Source organism: Pempheris klunzingeri, chromosome 22 (genome assembly GCF_042242105.1).
Source record: "Pempheris klunzingeri isolate RE-2024b chromosome 22, fPemKlu1.hap1, whole genome shotgun sequence".
Taxonomy (NCBI): domain Eukaryota; kingdom Metazoa; phylum Chordata; class Actinopteri; order Acropomatiformes; family Pempheridae; genus Pempheris; species Pempheris klunzingeri.
The window spans coordinates 10937394-10963949 of record NC_092033.1 but is presented as its reverse complement, the minus strand read 5'-3'; the positions used below and the strand labels follow the sequence as shown (position 1 = coordinate 10963949).

The following is a 26556-nucleotide window of genomic DNA, read 5'->3' as shown; positions in this document are numbered from 1 at the left end:
TCCAAAGTAAGTGTTGAGTTGGATCCTGGCGTCCTTTGATCTATCTGTGTTTTCTTCTCCCTCCCTTTTCTTTCTCCGTCTTTACCCTGGGTGATTTTGTTATCCCTGTCAGCTTTGGCCTCACTCTTTCTCTTTCTGTTTCTTCCAAAGGTGTTAGGATGGAGGCTGAGAGTAACAGGACAGATAATTATGACAGATGATGAAGTAAGAGAGAGACTCGCGGTAGGGACAGTGATAAAGGTTTGGGAAGAATAGGCCGAGCACATTGTGGGAGAATGAGAGACTCATTAGAAGTACACGTTATGAGTGATTCTTCATACCTCTGTGCTTTTAAAGAAAGAAGAAATCATTGTAGGCACGTTTCTTTAACTTCTTTCCTTTTCATTTTATTTGTCAGATATCTCCCTGTAGACTCGACCGAGGAAACTCTTTCCTGAGCTGCCTTATTTTCTTATTTTGTTGCAACTATTGATGATGCCACTTCCCCTGTGGCACTTTAAAAAACTTCAGAATCTCATTAATTCATGATGACATCTTCTTACTTTTAATTACTCTAAACAAACAACACAGTAGCCTCAATCTCACAGCTCTGTTACATTTAGAAATTTTACAGCTGATGTTTTATTTTAAAATCAGGACTGCATTTCCCATGATTCCTGTCACTTTCTATTGCAAAGACAGTGGACTTCAGTTCACTTGTCCCTGCGGCTGTGGCTCAGAGGTAAAGCAGGTGGTCTACTAATCAGAAGTTGGATCCCCGGGTCCACATGTTGGAGGGCGAGACACTGAACGCCAAACCGATCCCGTTCTTCGCTGTGTGAGTGTGTGTTTCCTCCTGATGGAAGACAATCTGGTGTGTGTGAATGTGAACGTAATGTTAAAGCAGTGGTCAAAAAGACTACAAAGTCGCTGTGCAAGCGCAGTCTACTTTCACTTCCAGTACTGTAACTGGGAAACTTTGTGTTGATTTGTTCTGAAGAACTGGCCCCTCTTCCAGCTTTGTGCCATGAAACAATCTTTTGGATTTCCTGCTGGTGACACACACTGTGGTACGATTACATTCATACAAAGAATCCGGTTGCTCAGAGAAGTAAGGTCATGCTGGAAACCGAACACATTTACTTTAAATCTGTGCTCACATTCAGCAGTCAGCAACCAGATTTTTTTTATCCCACTTGACCCTTATTTCTGAAGAATTACTTACTAACTTTAACTGTCGTGATGATACAATATGTTGAGTGTGTGTTGAAGGGCTCATGGTGCAGTGAGAGGACAGCCTCTGTAGTGAGTGCACTCACAGAGCTTTTGTGTCTGAATAGTAAGAAAGAAAAAAAAACAGTGACTTTGATTCCTAAAGCCTTCTTTATGATGGTTTCAGTGTCAGTCAGACTTATCATCTAAAACACGAGGATGCATTGTTACATGTGTGCTGTGTATGTGTTGCTGTCATAGCAGACATCTCTCCTATAAATTGTTTGTATAACTCATTTGCAACAGGGAATATTTTTTGTCATTCATGTAGCATCACATTTCTTACAGTTTCTATCAACCCTGCGAGGAAATGCTGTTAATTTTTGTCCAAGCCATCAAATGTTAATATCTATCTGTCCGTAACATGTTCACAGACTACTATTTTGAGTGTTTCTTGTACAACTAAAACATTTATTTGATTGTGATAGTTACGTTAAGGCACTTTCACAGCACTGTTTTAAGGTTAGGGAAATATTCTGTTGTCAAAATTTTTAAAAATATGACTTGAAATGCTACACAGGACACATTTATCTTAACATGTAATCCAAGTTAAAATTTTCCTACCCTGAAATGAAGTACCTATCGCCTAAACCTAACCATATGCAGGTCCGTGGATGGTTCTAGTTTACATGGTCTTTATGAAATTTGGCTAAAGCCTCAAAATGAATGTGAAGATGATTCATTGCACTTTTGATCTGATCTGCCAGATGAGTTTATGATTCAGCGTAGAGTTTTCATATCCCTGAAAGGAGCAGTGACCTACCAGCAGCTCTGTATGGCTTCATCAGGGTGCTCTCAGTCTTTCCTTCAGCTCTGCGTGTGAAATCCGCAGCTAACCAGGTTGTCACGTCAAATCAATGTCAGCTGAGGTCGGTGCCACCTGCAGAATGAGCGCATAAAAGACTGACTGGCTCTCCATTAGCTGGTAATGGCAGTCTAATTGAGCGTTGATGGAGATAGAGGGGAGGGTGCAGAAGGAGAGAGGGAGTTTAGTTTGTAGGCCTTTAAAGTGCAGTGTAAAATAATCCTCAGATTGAGTGCAGACGGTGTAAGTGAGAGAAACCATCAAGGGGCTGATTGCTCTGTCAGCCAGAATGATTAATTCATTTTGAGTGTGCTCAGTGTGTGATTGATGGCCTGGTGCAGTTTGGGTAATGTAGTGCAGATGATGACAGGAAGAGTAATGGCTGTTGAATGAGGAAAGGAGGTCGGGACAGAGTGAGGCGTAAGTCAGACAGTCAGAGAGTTGAGAAATATCTGACGCCGGCTTTCGAACAGGTGAAGCCACATCCACAACTTATCACCATGGTGACAAGTTTACCACTGATCCCATTAGGAAAGGTATAACCAGCGGTAGGTTGCCAAGTGACACTTTGGAAATGATGAAGAGTGCTGCGTTATGGGAAAAAAAGCAGACATTCAGAGGCTGCATCATTGGAAAGAAATGTTTTGTCTCTTTGGCCACAGTGACGCTCGCCCCTGTAACCTTTTCCCCTGCTTCACATCGCTCACTCTTGTTTTTCATTCTTTCTGGGTACACATCTGCCTCAGAGATAAGGGACCTTTTGGTCCTCAGCTCTCTCTCGGAGCCCTTTGGGGCTCAACCTTTTCACCAGCCCTGCAACAGAGTGCAATCTGAAATTCTCGTCAAACACCCAAAGAGACTGTTATATAAAGGTCCCAAAGCAACATTTCCTTACATGTTACTCTGAATTAATCACCTCCAAATACAGAGTTTTCAAACCACAGTAAGTCAGTTTTGGTAAAAATCATTGATGCATTTTATTTTGTATGCAAATTACAATTTAGGCATTTGGCAGCCATTTTATTTAGAAAGACCAAAGTAAAGTTGGAACATGTTTCCGAATACCAGTCTAGTGACATACAAATATCAGTATAAAGATTAGTTCTTTTTTCTACCGTGTTTGTGTGTTTTGGGATCTTTTTAGTGAGAGCTGGAGCTTCACGGCGGAGTGGTGAGGTGACGCAGTTTACAACAAAAGAAAGTTCACATGTTTTCCAAACCTTTATTTACAGTGTTTGCTTTGAACATTGGCATGAATCTTTCATGATAATCCACCTGTGCAAACCTGGTTGGACTTGAATCATAGCCTTGAGCTGAACTGAGAGATCACTGAGGTGATGCGTTCTGTTGTCTTCTTTTTGTTTCTTATGATGCACCTCAGGCAATGGTGAACAAAAAGATGGACACCTTTAGCCCTGGATAGACTGTTTAACCACATTGGACTTGAAGTGTCTCTTTAATGCTTTTCTTTTGCTGAGCTTTGTATTCTTATGCTTTCTGTCTGTCAAATACAGCCCATTAAATGAAAATGACTCTCTTTGGTCTAACATTGTGAACTCAGTGAAAGGGCTCTTTACTTTGCTGGCTAACCACTATTAAATACCATAATGCATCATTTATAGGTCAGCCAAATGGGATAATAAGCCAGTATGGTACACAATTAATAATGTAATTAGTTGTGTGTTAGTGTTTCAGTACTGCTAATAGTAGTAGTCATTCAAATTGAGCACAACTGTGCACAGTCATGTCTGGAAACTCCCTTGACCACGAGATCTTTCACACTCTGTCACTGAATGATGCGGTTTGTTCAACAAGTTTACCCTCACACTTTTCTCTGTCTGTGTTTCTCTCGGTCCTTCTCCCACGATTCAAAGCATTCAGCAGAGATCGTCACGTCTCCATCTCTGGATGTTTTCCTGCCAGAGGACGAGGACAACCCATACGAGTCTGTGACGACAGCCGTCACACGCAAACCCTGCTCGCTTGACATCAACCATCGGCTCAACACCTGTCCACGCAATGGTAGGACAAAGCAAAAAGCTGCACTTTTCTTTTGAAATCTCCTGCTGCGTGTCACCTGCAGCTTCTAGTCCTAAAACACCGATAATTCCATCCTCACCCATTCTTAAAAAGTTAATTTCTTCTCATGGTGGTGACTGAGGTAGCACTGCAAAGTGAGGTTTATTTTCAATCCACAATTGAAAACCTCATATGTATGTAATTCTAAAATTTTAAATTTAAAGTTCTTGCATAACTGACCTAGAATTACAAGTATGTTAAATTCCCCCAATAGTCCTGACATACCTCCATGGAACAACATGTTGTTGTGTTATTCTTTCGCGGCTTGCTGCTAACAGATTTACAAGATGCAACATGTAAACGGTGAAAATCATCAAACTGTAGTCAGACATGAGTGCCAATGGATCATCTGACCATGCAAAACTGAGAAAAACCCGGTACTGCAAAACAAGTTGACAACCAACAAAGCATGCCTATTCAACATAAACATGCATTTCATAGCTGTGAAAAGGTGTGGACACTGTGGGTGACAGTGAGAGCAACACTGTTTATACATGCATTGTTGAATTTATGCCTGATGCACTGTTTGGGTAGATTTATTTCTTCAGGGAAGGTTGGGGGATTTTAATATTGCCTGCACAAATCAGATGTTGTATGTGCTGTCAGGATCACATACTGTGTTCTGTGAAAGGGGTTTTTCCTTCCTTACCCCAGTATTATTCACTGTTCCAAATACCTACTGTTTTTCAGTGTGCTCAGTCATCAGTGTGCATGAACATCATCTTAAAGAGGAACACTACATATTTTACATATCAAAGTATGTTTACAGGTCTTGGGGAATACTGCTGCATATGTGGAAGAAGTTGAATAAAGCCCTTTGTGGCTCCAGTGAGAGGAGAGAAATCAGATAAATGTCTTCCAGTGATATCACTTGACTCAGTTTGAAAGATTCCGGTGGTGTTAAAAAAAAAAAAAAAAAGAGCTTATCAGACATCCCTCGTCTAGTCTCCTAATCTCTGTTTGAGGCTAGCAGCTCGAAATTAGCCACTACTATCTTAAAACATGTGACTCTCAAACGACGAATGTCGACAGTCAAGAAGCATTGTGGGTAATGCAGACAGCAGGTTGTGACATAATAAAAAACAAACCCTCCACTGTGAGTCCAACACAGCTATTGTGTGTGTGTGTGTGTTTGTGTGTGTGCGTGTGTGTACATTAAAGACAATGTAAACCTGCATTAATTGATTTTTTTTTTTGCCATTTGGTAGCAGTGCAACAAGCAATAATTGAAATATAAAGCCACGTCTCCCTAAAGATGTGAGCAAAATCATTCAGTAGGTAGCCTGAGTCCCATTTCACGCACTGAAACTTCCCATGACCAGATATTAGCTAGGTGCTGGTGTTGACCAGGTGAAATTGCTAAAAAAAACTGCCTGAAGCTAATTGTGTTTCGGAGGGAAGACTGACCCTAAACAGTAAAACAGAAATGATGATCTGAAAGACGATACAGCGCTTCGAAGGTCCAGGGGGAGAACGGCATTGACTGATAATTACCATTGAGGTCATGACTATTTCTTAGCTCATTTTTAAAATAGAAATATTGAATAGTGCAGCTGCAGTAATATTCCATTGTAATGCAAAGCACCTTCTGTATATGACAATTGCTTAAATGCATTCAGAATGATGAGTGAAGTTACAGAGAACCAGAGCTAATATTTTACTGCCCACCTCTTCCTGGAATATAAATCCTGTCCAAACAAGGCTTTACAGCTGAAGTAACTTGAGTTCACTTTAGCTTTTATCTACACTGTTTTCAGTTTAGGGCTCAGTGCGAGTTAATCCTTCCGCCTCAGACCTTTTATTCGAGTCTGTTCTCTGTGTCTCATCAGTAGTTCGGTCTGCTGCGTTATACTTCAACACCCACGACAACAAACACCCACAATGTGCTCTTCCCTTTCACTCAGCTCCCATAGCGATGCTACACACTGCAGGTTGTCAAGGCAACTGCATCACCGGCTGGTGAGTCACCTGTATGTTGCCATGGGAACTGCCTTGCTAGTGACACCCCCCTCCTTCCCCCATCAACCCCCACCCCCTTGACAGGAGTGGAGAGAGAGGCTACTGTAGAGGCTTCTTTTGTTTGTGTGTGTGTGTTTGTCTGCTATATGTCTTCTGTTATTTGCTGCAGGATAGTGGAGTTGAACTGTCAATATACAGTCTGGTGTGTGTGTGTGTGTGTGTGAGAGAGTTTGTGTGCGAACTATGAGGTTAGCTGCTTTATGTCAAAGTGTCTTTTGGTGGAAAATTGCTCTGCTGATGTAAGTTGGCGGTGTGGGTGTTCTGTTTGTGCTCAGCTCTCTAAACACTGTTACCTGGCCAAATGAGAAAGAGAGACATAGAGAGAGAGAGAACGGAGATGAGAGCGAGAGAGACATTAACACATGATGTGGGAGAGCAAAAATGCGGAAAAGCAAAAGTCAGGGTGAGGGAGAACTCCATGTATCTCTATATACTGTCTTATTGCAGAGAGGCAGATATTGGAGGAGGTCTGAGATGAACAGAAGGTAGATTACATTTCTAGTCGATGAAGTTGGAGGGTCGTCTTAGGCTAAGCCATCAACATGACCGTGAATCCGTGACGCAGCAGGGTGGAAAATCCTGGATTCCTGCTTTGAGTCCAGTCACATGTTAGTCTAATTGGACATGGGTGTGAGTCACTCTCTTTATCTGCCTCCAAGAGGAAGGGTATGATGATGAAGGGACATAGGGAAAGAAGGACTGAGATGAGAGGAATGAGAAAAGAGGAAGAGGAAAGAGCAGCGAGAGAGAGACTGGGTGCTTTACACTGCAAAGAGATATTTCCAAGTCAATTGGTCTGTTGAGTCTTAAAAAAATCTTCCTCTTGGCAAATGTTACATAACGCAAGTAGGATGAAATAATTTTATAATTGCAAATCAGCTTGTTTTGATTTCATATTTAATGATCAGATTCTATTTTCTTGCTGCTAGGTCAAGATGAAACTGAGTCTTGGGGTGTTGCAGCAACAATATACAGTCCAGTAAAAATGCCAGGAATATGAATTATAAATAAGACACAGAATAAGGCCACGGCACATCATGCACATGACAACCCCACTGTGCCGAGAACACATTAAGTAGAAATGGATGAATAGTGCCATTATTGATAGCATGTGTTTTTGCAAAGTAATGGCAACAGAAGGAATGAAAATAGTACAATATCAATGGAAAATGCCAAGAAATAAATGTAGCATGAATTGTGTGAAAGTTGTAAAGATAAGTGTGATGTGTTATAATATTCTAACCCAAAGAAATATTTATTTCTGAAGAAAGTAAAAGTGTGATTCTTCTTCTAACACATAAGTTGCAGGTGTTCACTGTTATCTTAGTAGAATCTGCTCTTTGCGTTGGTTTCGACTGCTGGGTTGGTGTAATGATTGAATTATATCAGGACATTAATGACTTTAATCGCTTAATGATTCAGCTCTTGTAGTTCCTACTTGACCACTAACTTAATTTTTCATGCAGAATAAAAAAGCTTATGTTCTGCTGCTGGCTCAATCAGTGACGCATGTCACATCGTGGTTAGTTGTTATTTTATATGCACATGGAATTGGTTGATGAAGATGATGAATAGTGTTTTGCCATGAAGTTACTGATAAAAATCTATGTATGTACAAAAAAGATTTGTTGCACTACGTGGGATGTTTGATGGATTTATTCTCCAGAAGTTTCTAGCAGAGGATCAGCTGATAATCATGAGCTGACCAAAGGTAGAGTGATAAACTTAGAGATAACAGGATTAAATCGGTGGAAACCAAAACATTCCAATCAAAAGAAAGACTAATACAATTCTTCCACAGTTTCTCCTCAGATTCTTGCTTTGCTGAGAATACCACACAGTCTTAAAACAAGAGGCCATCAAGTTATTATCGTGTCGTGTTATCATGACCGTGTGTGTGTGTATCTGTCAGTCCACAGCTAATCTCGCGTACTACTGGACCAATGAGCCAAATATTTTTAGTGCACATGTATGCCTGTGTGCTGCAGTGATGATTCACATGACTATGGTGGCCTTCAGGTAAATAATAAGTATGATCCTCCATTTGTTAAACTTTGGGTTCTCAAACCTCTCACAACACAAAATAGTTATTCAACACCAGCAACCACTTATTACTCTTCGTCTTTGTCGTCCAACCAGTGCATTCGTGCCACCAAATTCAAACATGAACATGAAAGGCCCTCTCTATAGTCTCTCTCTCTAGAGTGTGTGGCTTGTCTGTTCAGGGCTACTCTAGAAACGCTGCTCCAAATGTAAACATTATGAGCTTATTCCAAGCAAACATCAAACCAGGCAGAAGTCTGAACTCAACTGACTTTTTAAGTTTCAAGAAGTTACTTGAAACAAGTGAAGTGAATGCCTACCTGTTCAGTGCTGCTAGCTAGTTGTCTGCAGCTGTGGGCTACTGCAGTCTCACAGCACAGCACTCTCCGAAGCCTAAAACGATCATGGCGGCTTTATCAAAATCCATGTGGTGACTGTCACTCAGCCCAGCCACCGTAGGGACCTGTTGTCAGTGAAACTGCCACCCCGAACAACTTCCTGCTTTGTCATGTATCTGCTTCTTAGGTATCTCTCTCCCCCCACTAACTTTTTATTTTACTTCTATCGTTGTTTTCCTTTTGTCTTCCTCTAGCTGTTGTCCTGAGATTTTCCACAACCTGTTAGAAGCATCATTCCACATTCGACACTGTTGTAGTCATGGAAGGTCACATGGGAATGTTGTGCATTATATCCTATTGCACCGTATGTCTTCTGACATAACTGTCATTTCTGACAGTGAATAAATGGAATTCTCTCCGTTATAATGCAAAATACGCCGAGTACAGACTCGTGTGTATGATCCTACTACTCCACGTACATTAACTCAGGATTATCCTTATTGTATTGGATGGATTCCTCTTTGATGGAATTTCATTTGTTATAAATGAAAGACTCCATTTCTGCTACAGATACATGAGCTACACCTGTATCATGCACTTAGCTTGGTTTCAGCTTGACCGGTGAGCATTTCTCTCCTTTTCTGACTTAAAAACACAGGTGTTACTAGTAACACTAATGGTGGCTCTGTTCTATTAGGTGACCCAGTAAGCCATAACACTGGGCGTGTCCGAAATCACTCCTTACATACTACATACAGCAGAACTCTGTACTTATCCTTCGCCATTTTATTTGTAGGTACAGATTTGAATGAGAGGTTTAAAGAGAAGAAAAACGTCCAAGGCATGCATGGTACTTACTAACCTACTAACAATCCCACAATGCACTGGTCTGCATTTTGTTGATACAAACATTACAGTTTTGTGACTCTACATCTGTCGGTGGTGATGCAACATGACCGTGGTTCATTTTCCAAAATTTCAATTTGATGCTCACTATTTTTAACCTTTTGGTGGCTGGTATGTGACAATATGTGAATGCACGAGTGATGTTGGACAAAAAGAATCACAAATGCAGCAGTAGAGAATAAATCAAAATGTTGTTTTAAAATAATTTGTTAAAAAAACAATGTAAAAACATAGAGGTGCCTTTAATGTTAGATACACACCTGCAGTACTGACATAACCTGTGCATGAAGTGATCACGTTCTATGAGCATTTCTGTTTTTAACCTTGCAGAGAGCTTCTCGATGAAAAATTTACTCTCCATTGCTCTATATTTGGAGATTGCAGCTTTAACCTCGACATTTTCTAGATTTTTTTTTTTTTTCTATTACAAACAAAATTCTTAACAAAATAAGTGCGTGCTGGACAACAGTAGACCAGCTGTTATAATCAGTTCTACCACAATAAGGTTGAACCACAGGATTGCGGTGCTGAAAGCAAGATTGCAGAAACACAACAACATTGCAGGTGAAATGTGATCCTGGAGATATAAAGACAGGCAGTGGAGCGGTGAGGACGGATCTGCAGGCGAAATCTCGCTGCCTCTAGTCACGTATGGAACAGACAGAAAGCACAGAGGGTTGCCAAGCGGTTAGAGCAAAAGTGCTTCTTTTTTACTATCGACCGACTCCTGAGATAAACACACACTTGTCTTCAACTGGTAAACAAGCTGTGGCTGACTTGTACAACATGAGACGACAAGCCTGTGTGCGTTTGTGCGTCCAGCATTTCAAAAGGCCTCCATATTGTGCCTTATACCACAGTGAACTTTGTCATTACGAAATAGGTCAAAACACAGGTAGAGATCTTGAATATCCAATTTCTGCCAACTTCTGAGCTTGCACACAGTCTAATGAGGCTGATTAACATAAAACATTAATGCTTAATTATATCTCTTACCAGCTGCAGCCTGGATCATGTTGGAGAAAGAAGCAGCAGTCGTGTGGCTTTGTCAGAGCGAGTTCACATCAGCCAGCCACGGTTATGCAAACGGCTGCTACCTGTAAGGTTTATGAATACAGTCCTCAGTCTTTTGTGTCTTAAACTCCCTCCCACATTAACTTCCACCCTCTGGTGGATGAAACTGTGATGTTGCTGCGTTTCGCCCCATTTATCCCACTTAGTCTCAGAGTGGCTAATGGCAGCAAGTAGTAACTTCAGGGCTTTGCCATTAAAGGGGTCGAGGCCCATTGACTTGTTGAAAGAGAGGCAATATAGTGATTTCCTCTTTGACAGCCAGGAGAAATCAATGTTTGGAGCCTGTTAGCGCATGCTCACACAGCATTATGCTTTTTTTCCTACCCTACACTTTTTATATGAGTTTGTTTCACTTGTATAGTTCTATTTGTTTGTACTGTCTGGAATTTCTAACAAAAGTTTAAAGAGAAGTATAAAATGATCTCTTAAAAGATAAGCCCGCCTCCAAAACCAACAGTGCGTTAGTCCATTTCCTAATACTTTCTGACTTGACAGTGAGGAAAATTGTTATTCCCAACCTCACCCTTAAAGTTAAAAGTCAAAAGACTTAAAAGTTTTATTTGCTCTTCTCATCCCCAGTACTGATAATGTTGAACTGAAAGTAACAAAACCCCTAAGTGGAGCTTATTTAGCTTATTTTTTATAAATTTTTAAATCTTTGTTTTGGTTATAGGAGATCCTCATAATGTATATAATATATATATATATTTTTTTTTTTACTGTTGCTCAATATTTGATTAAATTTGAGACACTGTGTTGAGCGCAATTTGTCAGCTGCAATTTGTCAGTCTGACACAGGAGAACATATCAGGGCAGCTGCACAAACACACACACACGCACACACACACACACACACATACGGATACAGTAATGTATACATATGAAATGCCACTTGTCAGAGTGGCACAGAGGCAGAACTGACAGCCAGAGGAACACATCTGAAATTGACAGTCTTTGTCTTGTTAGGCGGGTAAGAAGAGGACAGCTGATTTGAACGCTTACATTCACCAAGTGTTCACTCAGAGTGTTCTCCTGTACACACTGCTGCATTCCTTCATTACCCAGCTGTGCAGCTGGCCTTGAATGTACAGAGATATGTTTGTGCAAATCTAGGCACTATCATTCTTTATGCCAAACATACATGCTACAGTATATATGGTTGGCATGCAAAGAATATCTGAAACCTGTTAAGGCATTTCAAAATTTAAGTTATTTCTTCTATACTTCACGGTTATTACATCTACACTCTCATGCATGTGTTTTTATATGCACACACACTTTCCTTTGGTAAGGAGGGCTAAGAGTGTTCCCCAGGAGTAAGCTCAAGGCAGATCTGAAGGAAGCACAGTCACAAATACACACACACACACACACTCTCTCTCTCTCTCTCACATCCATCATCAAAGCCTCAGTGTTGACAGGCTTATTTACTCAATAGGACAAAACCTCAATCTCTATCTATATATATCCTTCTGTTGCTCCCTTCCTTTCTTCTCCCTTTCTCTCATTTTTCCGTTTTTTATTTTATCTATTTGCGCCCACATGTAATCACTGATTCAGCTCCAGGCAGCTCTTTATGATGTTTGTCTATTTGTGTGTGTGTGTGTGTGTGTGTGTTTGTGTGTGTGCAGCTATGTGTACTGGGACAATCCTTAAGTAAAATGCAGTGAGTCCCTCCACTGTCACATTCCTGCACACACACACACACACACATGGAGACACATGTGTTGATAGGCTTGAGAGCTCACTGTGAAGATGTGTCACTTTCCCTGAAGGACTGCAGGGTGTTTGTGAGTGTCTGCATCTGCGGGCAGACTGTTGAAATTCAAAATTAATACATGATGGTAGAAGGTGGCAAATTGTAAAGCTGGAGCAGACACTTTCAGCTTTACATTGCCTGCAATGCTTGAGCTGTAAGTATTTAAGTAGATGGAGCTATTGTGTTAGAGAAAGGATATTCTGATAAAAGAAATATTGGGATTTCATTCAGTTTCTGATAAGTGTTTTGATAAGTGTGACAAGGCCAAATGAGTACTGATTCTGTCCAGTTTCTTCAAATATCAGAGGCAGGCGACAGAAAAAAGGAAGCCACAGTAAATTTTTGCTTTCTTTAGAACCATTCCAGTGTGTTGGTGTTAAATAAGTGAAATAATCTAGTGATAGGCATTTATGTTGTTGTTTTAAAAATACATTATGATTAAAATTCACTTGCCTGGGCTCACCTGTATGCTCACTGAACATACAAGAGAACTTTGAAAATTGAATATAAAGGTACTCCCATCTAATGAAACAACAGGAAACTATCTGTGCCATTATCCAAAACATCATCAGCAGCCCCATGTTTTTTTTTGTGTTGCTTTGTTCTTTTTGAATACGTGAAGTTTATTTGTGGGAGTTGTGAAAAATCACACCTTTAACTACATTCAAAGTTAAAACAGGGAATGTCGTTTTTATTCCCAGTTTTTGATTTAAGGTTCGATAATAGATCATTCATATATTGTATCTTTAAGCAACAATGTATCCACTGCAAAGGACTGTGATAGTGATGTGTGTGTGTGTGTGTCCGTCCGTCCTGACTGGGCCTCACACCATAATTGGATGATATTCTGCTGTCTGATAGGATCCATGTAGGCAGGTGGCAGCTGACAGGAAGTCACTGGTGGGTGGGTTTGTGTGTGTGTGTGTGTGTGCTGTGACAACAGTACAAACAGTATTTTAGGAAAGGTGTGTTGGTCTGTGTTTTGTATCTCCTCCGGTTGATTAAGACAGATGCTTTCTCCCTCTGAAATTAAGCTCACACTACTTCAGCACTTCTCTTTCCTTTCTTCCCTTCTTCTTCTTTTTTTTTTTTCCTGGGCTCTGTTTGATGATCATACGCAGGGGAAATTACCTCCGACACTGAATTCTGCATTCAGCCACACACACACACACACACACACACACACACACTTGTGTGTGAAAAGCTGAGATAGACATCAAACTGCACTCGGCAGCCATCATTTCCCTGCTGTGGTTGTTGCTGAGACTTGTCAATTTACAAAATACACTTTCCTCGCCTCTCCCTCATGCTAACACATCTCTGTGATCCCATGTTAAGGAGAAAATACTGTGCGACACATTAGGTGTTGAGCTGAACTCCTTTTCATTTCTCATGTTACGCAAAAATTGCACTAAGGAATCATTTTTATGCCAATCTAAAATATCAGCTAGTCGGCTGTTGCACCTCAGAAGCTGTCTACCTTCATAACTGAACTACACAAAACTTAACTGTTATAGTTAAAGTTATAATACTTTTGGCAACACCTGTGGTGACTGGTGGTAACACTAAGAACTTGGTATACTAACTTAACCTTAATAATATAGATAATTTAATAAGTATAAAGATTACTGGGGACAGGAAACACCGTTCACGCAGCTTCTTTGTGAGAAATATATACAATAGAAAACAATGTGCAACTTGTGTATTTGAGTAGTTGTTCCACCTTGATAAACTTTTTTTAACAAGCTGTTGTGATACTTGTACTGAAGCAACTATGCTTTCACTCCAAAACACGTGGGACCAATTGTTCCGCCTGCGCATGGGCCGTTGTAAATGGAGCGCCTACTGTATTTGAATCCATTGATGAAACAAACTACTGTACAGAGAGCTAACTAATGAGCTCAAATGCATTAAATTGCTGAAGAAAATAAAACTGTTATTGCACTTCTGTCACGAGCATTAGATAATAACAGTTTTGAAGTATTTAAGAGTAAGACTAAAAAGCTCACTACCTGATCAACTGACTTGTAAACATTTTTACCATATTAAAGCCTGAAAAGGGGCTGATCCAGCAGACTTGAGGTGTTTGGTATGACATTTATCTCAACAAGTGTGTCATAGTTGAGGTCAATCCAATTACAGTGTTTAACAAAGTCTATAATGTGCTCCATGATGCTGTGATTGTTGACATTCCCGATCCCCACAGTCCTGCTCTGGCACTTCCTGTCTGATCACCTTTGCAGGTCAGAAACTACACAAGTGGTCGTGATCCAACGTGTAATCTGACTTGCTTCTCGACCGAGTCATGTCAGGACTATGATCACCAGAGTGGACACAGTGACCATCTTGATAAAAATAACTGGCGCTCAGTCTCCATCTTGGCATCAGCATGACTTCCTGACAACTCTGGGTCCAGTGTATGATGATGATGATGATGATACTGCTGATCACAACATAAACAAATGAACTGTCTCTGCCTGTCCCTCACTCTGTTTCTCTCGCTCTCTCTCCAAGGTCACTTGTCCCATGCAACGGTGAGTGAGGGGGAGCACAGTAACCATGGCAACTGCTCAACAGGCCCAACTCCAGACTGCTCCCCTCCCTCTCCCGACACAGCCCTGAAGAACATTGAGAGAGTCATCCGCCCACAGGTGGCTGCATGCACACACACACACACACACACACACACACACACCAACCAACTCTAATGAATATGTTGCAGAGGCACCTGATGCATTATTGAACATCACAGTATCCACCTACAAGTAGCTTAAACACCTGCACCTACACACACACACACACACACATATCTGTCTGTTTCTCTCCCTCTGATTGTTTCTCTTTCATTTCATTTACACTCCTCTGTCTCTGTCTGTTCTTGTCAGTCACGGTATCTGAGTGTCCTGCCGTCTTTGTCCATCACATCCATCACATCCTGGTTACAGAAACCCAGATGAGCCCCTATCCTAAGTTTGACAACTTGACTGTGCTAAAGAAAGTGTTATAAAGTGGATGTTAAAACGCTGTGTGTTGTCTGTAAACAATAACAGACAACAGCCTCTCAATCAATCCCTGCTTTTTCTATAACTAAATGCTAAATGAATTTGTATCTGTTGGTTACTTTGTGCAAAAGTTTCCTTCAACTGCACACGCAAACCTCCACAAATGAAACATTGTGGCCCAAATGGGTTATAAATAAAGAGGTATGTTGGGCTGAGTATGTTATCTCCAAGCCTATCACTTCTTCTTCCCTCTTTGTTAGATAGCAAGCGGATTTTCTAGAAGAACAAGGAAGCAAGTAGACAAAAACATGTGCTGAACAATGGTGACACACAGGAGATATTATGTGCAGATTTTTCCGCTTTCGATGACTTCCGTCTGTGTGCTCGCTCTAAATGTCCCCAATGACCACTAAAATCTAATGGAACAACAGAAACTCTTGAAAGGACAGAGTATGGTCACATTAATTGCTGCAGACAGTGTGCATACAGCCGCAGACAACATGCTGTGTGGTTTGGTGAAGGGACCATGCTGAGTCCTTAGTCACTGCAGTGTGTGGGAGCTTACTTTTGACAAATTATAACAGTTACCTTAACTTTTCAGATACAAACTCCTTGTTTATCAATAATGAATAAACATTAGTAAATCCCATCTGTATTATGGCACAATACACTGCAGAGAGACTGGAAATGGGTGTCGTGAGGAGAAACTAATGTTATGAGCGTACAAGAATCTATCTATCTATCAAGTATCTACAGTGATCCGGATTGAGAAGCATAAATCCAGCAGACAGTTCAGATTCAGTCTCTGGGCAGCCTGAAGCTGAGGAGGGTTCATCATCTACTGCTGAAATGATGCTACAGAAATGACTCACACATATTAGTGTGGAATCTAATAAAAATACTGCAGTAGGATTATTTCAGGGACGGCGCCTCCTGGGTAACCAGTGGAGTGTTAAATAATATGCAATAAATATGTATCAGTATCATCGCAGAAGTGGACAAGATTGCCTTTATTTGTGATACACCTACATGCTCGGAGAACTTCTGTAACAGACTTGTACAACAAAAACAGGATTGATTAATACTGTCACTGATCGTGAATAATTTCAAATCAGCATTCATCTATTCAAACAAATCAGCCTCATTAGTGACTTGAGATTAATTTAGTTCTCTCACTCGTGTCAGCGGCAAGATAGTATCAGAAACACGAGCTCAGCGCAAGCGTTTCACACCTTGATAATTGAAGGCAGTTGTTTTCTCAGTCGTCAGAAGACGTGTGACACAACACTGAGATATCCTTCTGAACCGCTTGTTTTGTTCAGTGTTAAATCCTGAAATATTAGTTTACTAAAGCATAAGTAAAGTGTCAGAGCGTGGGATGAGATAATTGTCTCTTAAATCAACTTTTTTTTAAACGATAAATACACTTGTTTGATGGCTCATAAACAACTCACAACTTCATCTGCCTCTAACTCTGAGTGTCCTCTACTCACCTGAGCATGTTCTCTTCCTCCCTTGTTTATTATCTCCCCCATCATCCCCCCTCATCATGGGTCTATCTTTGGCATGTTAACTAATGTGTGTAGAGGGATCACATGCGGTGCCCAGCAGGCGCCCGCTCAGGTTGAAGCGCACATAATCAACAAGCACCAGAGTTCGATTTTAAAGCGCCTAATTAATTCTCCAGAATTCATTTCATTTCATATTAGTGCTCCCGCTGGCTGTTTCATCTGTGCACACTCTACACCGAACATTTAGACTAACATCCACCCAAACACACACATGACTGTTGCAGCATGTATAGAGTCTGGCATAGTGTCATAGTCCCTCCTGTTGTCAGCAGTGAAATATTAATGTGGTGCTTTCAGGCTTACAGAGGGGTTTTCAGCCATATTAGGGATTAAACTTTACTGTTTGTAAACACACTGATACATTTACAGGCTAATTTGATCAGATATCATCTTGCAAATGGATCAATAATTTATTATATAATCTTAACTAGCAACAACATTTCTCAGAGGTTGTTTTGTACAAAGCTGAACAATACATCTGATGGGGACAACTTGAGGGACTTTGATATTTAACTTTACAAGAACTAATTTACATAAATTACACACATTACATATTGTTTGATTACTCTATTTTATGCTGCCATTAATATTATTTCTATTCAGTATTATTGCCTTATCCTCTACTGTCATATCACAAAAGTAACATAATGTAGCTCTTAGTGTCTTCAGTTTATAGGGAACTCATTCTGTACTCTTTTATGTCGTGTGTCACTGGACTGGAACTAGAGAAAGGTTGGTCTTTTTGCCAAGTTAAGCTAGCGGGCTGCTGGCTGTAGTTTCACATTTACCATACAGACATGAGAATGGGATCAATCTGCAATCCTCCCAGCTAACTCTTTGCAGAAAAGCAAATGCTGAACATTTTATCAAACTGTTACATTCTAAAACTTTCTTTTGAAAATTACAGGATTTTTTTGTAGTAAAGCATGAAAATAAGCAGTTTGCTCGGTGAGATGAACACATGTTTAGGATTGCTTTTGAAAAGTTGGCCACCTTTTTTTTTAACATATTGATATTCAGTTTGATAATGTTGATGGTTATTGTGACATAAATCTTTTCAATATTGACCTCCAAATATCAGTTGCCAATATGAGATCAGGAAACTAGAAGAAGTGAGCTTATAGCTTGTAAGTCTTATATTTCTTTCATGTCATTTGGCTGTCTTTTCTTTTGCAAAGCAATATTTTTGTCCTTGAATTGAGTAGCAAATGAAACCACACATATAACAAGTAGGCTTATATACCCCAATGGTGTGCTTCTCTGTGAATATAAGCAAAATAACATTAGAAGATGAGTGACTTTGCACATTGCTTTACAGTGAAAGCTCCCCTCCCCTGTGACCAGGCTCCCCAGGGCTTGTTTCTGTAAAAAGAAATGTGTTCTGAGTAACTTATCTCTAAAAATCTGCGTTTAAAAGAAATTATTCTGCTAGTGTGGTGCTCATGCTGCTGACCACAAGCCAGTCGCTGATTTAAAAAAAAAAAAAAAAAACAATACACGTGATCGCTTTGTAAAAGCATGAAGAGATCACACAGGCCGTGTTGACTGAAACCCATGGGCTTAATGTTTAGGGTGATTTTATTTCTTCATCCCTTGCTTTTTGTCCAAACTGTCAGCTGGACATGTTAGATCTCCTCGAGCTCTTGATCACACTCATGGGCAGATGGGATGTGAACAGAGAGCATGAGGGAATAATCAAATTGATGAAAAGAAGCAGAAAGAGGGAAACTAAGTACAGAGATTCACACTGCATCATGGGGTTAGCAGTCCCACACCCACCGGCTCAGTGTCCTACTTTGCTGCTTTTGCATGTGTTTGTATTTAACAGGAAACTTTAATAATCGTTACTTGCCTTCAAGAGATTCCTGGTTAGTCAACACGTGATAGAACTCGTGTTTGCACCCGCTGAAAGCTGAAAGCTGGTATCTCAGACAATCACACGGTCACAATATGACACTGCGCACTCACATACATGCATACATCTATCACCGCTGTTCTGATACTTCTGAATTCTTGAGGACCAGCTTGCATTTTAGACCTTAAAGGCAGAGTCTTCAACATTGGAGAAACTAAAAGATTTTTTTTATGTTTCCAAACGAAAAAATATCCCCACCCCTTCCCCTCAGGCTTTCCTCCAAAGCCGTTACCCCACAACACATGAGCGTGCTGCCCGACTAACATTACTGCTGGAGAACGAGTCCATGACAGTAATGAGCAATGAGAAGACAGGCTGCTGGGTCCCTCGTTCGATTTTCAGACTCATATATAAAGAACTCTGTTAAGTGCCACAATCATGTAAATACAAGCACAAACAAACAAAACGTGCAAGACTCTGGTCATGCACAAGTAGGTAGACAGGCAGGTCTGCCGTCCAGTCATTTCATTTGGTCCGAATGACACAGTTGGATGAGTGTATTAGTGTGTCACTGGATTTTTCTGTTTCATTTATTGTTGTTGGGCTGATATGAGAATTGTAACCAATATAACAAAAGTGCCTCTAAAATAAGATGTAGACCCTGCCTTTAAAGTCCAGACATTTTAGTCTCAGTTGCCTCTTCTTCTGAATTCTGCTTGAGGATTAAGGCGCCATTCAAATCCACATTAGCATTGTGTCCAAAAAAAAAGCAGCCTCTTTATTCATTTCCATAAGGCAATTGCATTGGCAAAGCCCCATTTTGTGCCTCTATTACATTTGAGGCAGAGCTAACCATCTGTTTTGTAGAGATGTTAAATGCTACTTCATGGTGCTGTGCTGTGTTTTGAAGGCATGTTACATGCCTTCAAAATCATAGGTGTTTTATTAAAAACTGACATCCTGCTTTGTATTTTATCTCCTCCCTGGTAATTGTAGCAGTGCACCCATGCACCCCTTTGTCTTTTATGCTTGCTACCATCTGTGCACAACCATGGTGGAACTCTTGATTATACGGTTAAGGTCAGAATGATTGAATATGTTGTGATGTTATTGTCAACAAATTCAAACAGACACTTTCTTTCTTCCCTTGCCCCATTAGCTTCTACTGAATGTAAATCTTTAAAAATGGGTCACAAATACACACGGCTGCCAGTTCATTAGGTTCACCTAGCTAAAACTATTGTGGTCTGCTACAGCAGTTGTGCAATAAATTCTGCTTTCATGAAGGTTTTAATCTTAAGTTTTGTTGAAACCGTTGAAAAGGTGTTGAATCAACTTTATCATTTGAAGGAATTACTCTGTGCTGTTGAGGATGTGTATTACATTAACAAGTCCTAATAACCATCTATCTATCTGAAAAGTAATTTAGCGTGCTCCCTTTCATAAAAAATGTGAAGGACAAAGTATTATAAACACGGCAAAAAAAAATTCAGCGCAGACTACAGCCTCCAAAATGAGCATTACGTTTAATCAACACCTCTCCAAAACAAATGTAACAAATTGCTGGGATGTTGTAACTCTGCACTGTAGTATTTAGCAAACCTTACTTAAAAAGTGTATTTGTTGAGACTGTAAGAGACATGTAGAGCATTACCACACTTATCCTTTAAGATTAGGAGCAAAGGAATAAAAGAATTATACGTAATAGAGAACAGATTCTCTTTCGTATTGCTTTCCAAGTGTGACACCTGTCATAGTAGGTCCACACACACACACAAATGTAGATATTCAGTATAGTATGTATTGCACACAAATCTACTGTTGACACATTGTTACTTATGTATGAATGCACACAAGAATTCAAACCCTGACAGCTTGAAAGAGCAAATAGCTTTCCTGACCACATACACACACTTGCAGTGGCGTGCAGATAAGGAAGGCTAACTGGTCTCTGATGCTTTATCGAGGTATGGAGATAATAGATGTTTTTTTCCCCCTGGCAAACGTCGAGTGGATACACACACACACACATATATACACACGCACGCACGCACGCACACACACACACATCCACTCAATGGTGAATGTACAGCTGTCACAAAGGAGATTGTATAGGAGCTTTAAGAAGCAGGATAGCAACCATTGCTCAAAATCCCTCTGGAGGATCTGCTTCAGGAAACTGAAAGGCTTAAACTCTCAGCTCCCCAAATGACTGTGGTCAAGATAATCTTGAGCATTAGTATTATCCTCACTCAGTCTCACCTCAATGATAAAAGGAAAATAATTTTACTGTGTTTCTTGAAGTTGGTGGTTGGTTTGTTTGACCAACACAGATGTGCAATTTTAACAGCAGCCTTGAGTAATTTTGAGATAAGGTAGATAAGTAAATAAGCAGATAATTATAAAAAAGACAGTCAGGTTCTACCCAAATATGTACTTTTTAAGTATCCTGCTGGAAAGGGCCTGAATTCTCTTCAGGAAACATGTGGGATTATGGAAAGTTTGGTCTTACTTTTAAAGCTCCATGAAATATTATCAGCAACTCGTTCTGCAACTCGCATGCTTTTCTTTGTTGTTTTCTAAGGATCAACCCAGGGCTAAAATAAAAACAAATCTTGAACCTAAGTTTAACTCTCCAGTGGGATGTTTGCTAACATTTCAGCCATATAAAGTTATATATGGATTAATGCTGGTCTGTATGTCAAGTAATGCTGAAACAAATCTCTCCATATTTTGTGATTTCCTTTTTTTCAATGTTACTGGTCACCCTTAACATCTGTGTCTGGATTTTACAAGATTTCACCAATGAAAAGTATTGAAAAGAGCTTGAGAGCTTCGTTCTGGACACAACTGCTGACTGACAACCACTTTCAGCTTTTTCAATCTAACAAATAACTAAAAATCCCACAGTCAACACAAGCAATAACAAAACAATAACCATACCTTTTCATTAAACATTTAGCTCCTGTGTTTGGGCCATAATGAACTGTGAGCTATGGTTAAATGTAGATAGAAAAGTAAAATGATTTCTATAAAGCAGTATACAAACATGCTAACTTAAATGTGGTATGGTTAAATATGAATGCTGAATGACTTGCTGCCCCCATAGGTTCAGTTCTTCATGCATTAACTACACTTGGGGAAAAAGACAGTGTTACTGTGGAGTGACATAGTTTTTCAACCACAAATTATATAGAATATATACTGCTGCATTGTTGATAAAGTTTTTGTTATTCTTGAACATCAGTGAAGAATATCCTGGTTGTTATATTTTGTTAATAAAAATCATTTTTGACTTGACTGACGGTTGTTTACTGTTTGAATTGAGTGTTGTCGACTCCACTCAAACAGTTGCTTAACATATGTTTGAAAGTTCCTCCAGGACTAGGAAGATGCATACACTGTTGAAAAGAGGTACACGCTGGAGCTGACTAATTAGACCAGGCGCGCATATCATCCGTGGATGTTCATGATATTATGCTATTGACGAAAGATGTTTGATGTACATGACCTTGCAAATGGGAAAATGGAAAATCAAAAATGCAAAGTAAATATCTGGAGAACTGAGCAAACTGTGCGAAAGAAATTATCTGTGAAGCTGGCAGCGTTTAAAGATACTGTTGTGCTGAATGAAACATGTTAAAGGAGGCTGCAATCCGTCGTAATGAATATTGTAAACATGACTGACAACGCTGAGACCTCTGCTGAGGCACAAGTATTATTAACATCACTCAAAGCAAACCGCAGGGGAAAACTCGCTGTACTTCAGCTCAATGAAACTCTGCCTGAGCCGCAGCTCTCGCTCAGCTCATTGGGCACTTCGATTTTTATAACAGGTCATTTTGGCCAAATGTTTCCAAAGACGGCTACAATAAGCTTTTTAACCTGCAATTAATGATTACATAGTTTGATACACTTACTGCATCAGATGTGGCCGTTCTAATCAATGACATGGCATACGTATGCCCACAAATTGCCTGACTTTGACAAAATGTTTGCCATTTGTATTTTATAGATAACTCAAAGCATTTAAACATTATTTAGTTGCACCTTCTCAAATGTGAGATTTTTACAGTTTTATATCATTTTAGAATGCATATCCTTCTATTTTGGGCTGTTTTGGAGAAAATATAAAAAATACAAAATTGTAAGATGGCAGGCTCTGTAAATTTGTGATTTTTACTATTCTGACATTTTATCAAATAATAACTAATTATAAAAGCACCCAACAAATTACTAATGAAAGTTGTGTCTCACCAAATTGCTATTAGATAAAAAAATTTCATCAGCATTTCAATATATTTCCATTTGGGGATCTTGTCTTATATGAAACCTGCTTTCAGACATATTTATTAAATATATTTTCATTTGTCGAACTTGACAACTGGACATTTTGTTCACCAGAAAATCTCCAGATATTTTAAAACCCATACACGTTCAGAGCACTAATCACTTTGGCATTTACAACTCATTAATCTGTTCACACTCATCAATCAGTGAGTCACTTGATGATCCCTCTCCGACAGTGTTGCTCCAGTCAGTTAATCTTCTAGCCAGTTTGCTTGGATCCGTGCGTAATTATAGGACATTTCTGTACTGTACAATTGAATGAATCTGTATTTGTGCCAGCTCTTTATCACTGCAATATTGTGAGCTGTGCAAAGACGACACATGCGCAAATACACACACTCACACACAATCAATAAACAATCATGGCAGCTGTTTGGCACCAGAGGATGGCGGCAAGAAAAGGAGGGGAGCAAAAAGAGTGAAAATAGTCAGAAGGACCGTGAGGCAAGGGGAAAAAGTTTAATTTACTTTCACGTACCTTGGTCAGCTCATTCTTCTCATAGCTGGCGGCTTAGTGCAATCCACCTGAAGGTTTTAAAATTGCTTGGACAACTAGGTGACCTTTATATATGTGTGAGTGTGTGTGTGAGAGAGAGAACGAGTGTATTGGTGTTAAAGAGGTTTGCCAGCAAGGATACTTGTGGCCCCAAAGCAGAGGCATGGGTCATACACTGCAAACTGAACTAAGTCAAGTTAATGCTTAAAGCTCTCTAGTGGGAGTTATGCATCAGAGCTATTTCCTGGTATTTCCCAAACCGTATTAAAAGGATTTGTATGTAGCATTTTTAAGATTTCAATAAATCATGCAGTTCATACACCTCATTTGTTGTGAGCCAAGAGGACTGTAAGCTTTTACTGGCATCTTCACAGCTTTTTAAAAATTTGGCAGGGGAACTACTTTAATATTTTATAACCTACAATAGACAAAAAGTGAATTTCTTTTAGTTAAATCTGAGCTACAATAGAGCTTCCTTATTTCCACAATTTTAGATGATGGACAGATTGAACGAGTGATAGCAGATAATGATGGGAGAGAGTTGCAGTTGTAGAAAGATACAAAACTATAACCCAAAACAAGCTTTTGGCAGTCTAGAAACCATTGAGTGGTAACTACATGGTAATTGACATACAGAGGTCAGACCAGCCTGAAAGCATGAGGAATGGGTTGATCCACTTGAGTCTCAAACTCCTGAACTTCACGGTTCCTATATGTTATATCCTAAATAATCTATTTTGGCCTAATTTATTTTTCATCTCAGCATCTCGGACCAAAACAAACTCATCCCTCCCCCTGCTGCTGTCACAGCGGCCCTGCAGCTGAGTCTGTGGTTCATTCTTGTCTGTTCTATACACAGCCACTGTCTGACTTAGCTTTTGTGTTACTGTGTTAGCTCAGTAGCTTTGCTGAGTCTGTTGCTGGGCAGCAGCTCTGACTCCCTGTCACTCACTGAACAATTCACGGACTCACGTGCCTGTCCAGACGCCCAAAACAAAAGACAGAGAAGCTCAGTTTACAATAAGCACTGAATGAGTGTGACTTCATTCTCTGCTCAAGTTGACATTTGTTCCACTCTATCTTAGTTTTACTGTTCTACTATACTGAATGTCTTATTGAGAACCTTTAAGATATGTGGTTTAAATTTTGAGAACTGCCTGTCATGACACATGAACAATAACCACACTGAAATTGAAAGAACTGAAGTGAAAGAGACTAAAGTATTTGTTTGGGAAAACTTATATATATTATACTAAATATATGAGTGGCTCCACTTCCACATTGATTGCAAGAATATTATGTTTAATTACTTTGTTTTGTTTTTCCAACATTTAACAAAAAGGCAGAAAGAGGTTCTTAAAACCAGCATGTCACCAACAACAGATGAAACCAGAGGGATCAGAGAGTGACTGTCCAGTCTGCAGTGGACAGCGCATGTGTTTCTAGAAAGGCACAGGCACACAAACTGCCACATGAACCATGTTCGAGCCTTTAGAGAGGGCACTATATATGTTAATGCCACTGAAATTGTCTCAAAGTGTGTCAGCACCTGAGGCGCTCACCTGAGTGAAACTTTCTTGAAATTTTCTGGAGGAGAAAAAATACGAAGTTTGATCATCAGAAGAAAAAGATGCAAAAAATGAGAGGCAAAGCCAAAATGTATCAGAAGAAAGTGGGAAAGCAGAATCAAGAGCTGAATAACAAAGTTGCAGTTTTAAGAGTTGCAGTTTAAAGTTTGTTTTGGATGAGGGGGGGAAAGGAGTTTTGGATGTTTATTTCTTTTATTTTCTATTCTCTTGTCGCCTGCTCTGAGCTTTTTGCCTACTGAGTTTGTGTGTTTACATCTTTCTGTGAATGTGTGAGGCCACTGAAATAAACACAGTGAAGCAATGGGGAGAATGGAAAAGAAACAAAAACACCAGCTGCAAAAGATGTGTGCATTGCTTGATATCCAGCATCATTAACTCTGGGCTACTGTTAAAAGAAGGGAAGTTTCTCCAACAACTGAAAATATCAATTAGAATAGCAAGGTAATAAAATGTAGTAAAATAAGTTTAGCATACAGTTCCTTATATAGAAATAAGCACTGATCACTGTGAGCATGCAAACTTAAACTGCAAAGCACATCTCACTTGGTCGTAGGTGAAAAATGTCTTTTTTAGCTAATGGGTGTATCATCTATTAACACCCGAGCACAAACACACACACATTAGTGAAGTGTTAAACAGCATATTTTCCCCAAGGGATGCTGTTCCAGGCGGGAAAAATGTCTTTTGCTGCAGTTTAATCAGGCGTGGTCGACCTGCCTGTGTGCATGTGTGTGTTTTCTTGTGTGTGATTGTGTGTCTGTGCTCATTAATCCCCTTCCAATCGGCCATGACATGTTCATTAGCTGGCTGCCCGTTTGCATTGTTAACGCTAAGCCTCAGCTAGTGCTACAGTACGTGTGTACGTTTTGTTGTGTGTGTGTGTGTGTGTGTGTGTGTGTTTATTTATGTGAGTGTGCGAGCTCTTAATAAGCATGAGCCCAGAGAGAAGACGCCTTTGGTTGTTAGAAAGAAGCAGAAGCCAAATACACAGAGACAAGGCAGAGATAAGTGTGGGAACAAAGAGATGCTTATAGGATGAATTGGCGAAGTTGAAGTTGCCGTTAGAATTTATTCAGCGGGTCGCAAAAGAATGAACAAACACAGCCTCAACCTCCCACTTTGAAACACCACAGAGTCACATTACAGCATTTCCATCATTCTGGGTTGAGTGCTAATTCATCTTGTTTATTTTGGGTTCTTTTTTTGTTGCCTTTTGTAGCCTGCGGGAAAGTAAACTCCACAGGTTCAGGTTTCATGCAGGCACATTGCATGAAGTTGTTGTTGTCATTAGTGAGATTTTTTCATTTTTCTTTGTCTCTTCATCATAGGTCATCGATGTTTTTAATTACAAACATGTTATAAAGAAATATATAAATACAGGTTTTTGTCAGCTTGTGTAACGCCTCTCCCCTTCCCCAG

The 26556-nt window shown here is 39.8% G+C and overlaps 1 protein-coding gene across 1 annotated transcript in view; it reads left to right on the top strand.

Moving 5' to 3' along the window:
• The window catches only part of anks1b (ankyrin repeat and sterile alpha motif domain containing 1B), a 205926-nt gene that overhangs the window by 97677 nt on the left and 81693 nt on the right, over positions 1 to 26556 (top strand). The window contains exons 11-12 of the mRNA XM_070853570.1: positions 3931 to 4078; positions 14789 to 14925. Of these exons, the coding sequence (XP_070709671.1) occupies positions 3931 to 4078; positions 14789 to 14925 (285 nt within the window). The remainder of the gene's footprint in view (positions 1 to 3930; positions 4079 to 14788; positions 14926 to 26556) is intronic.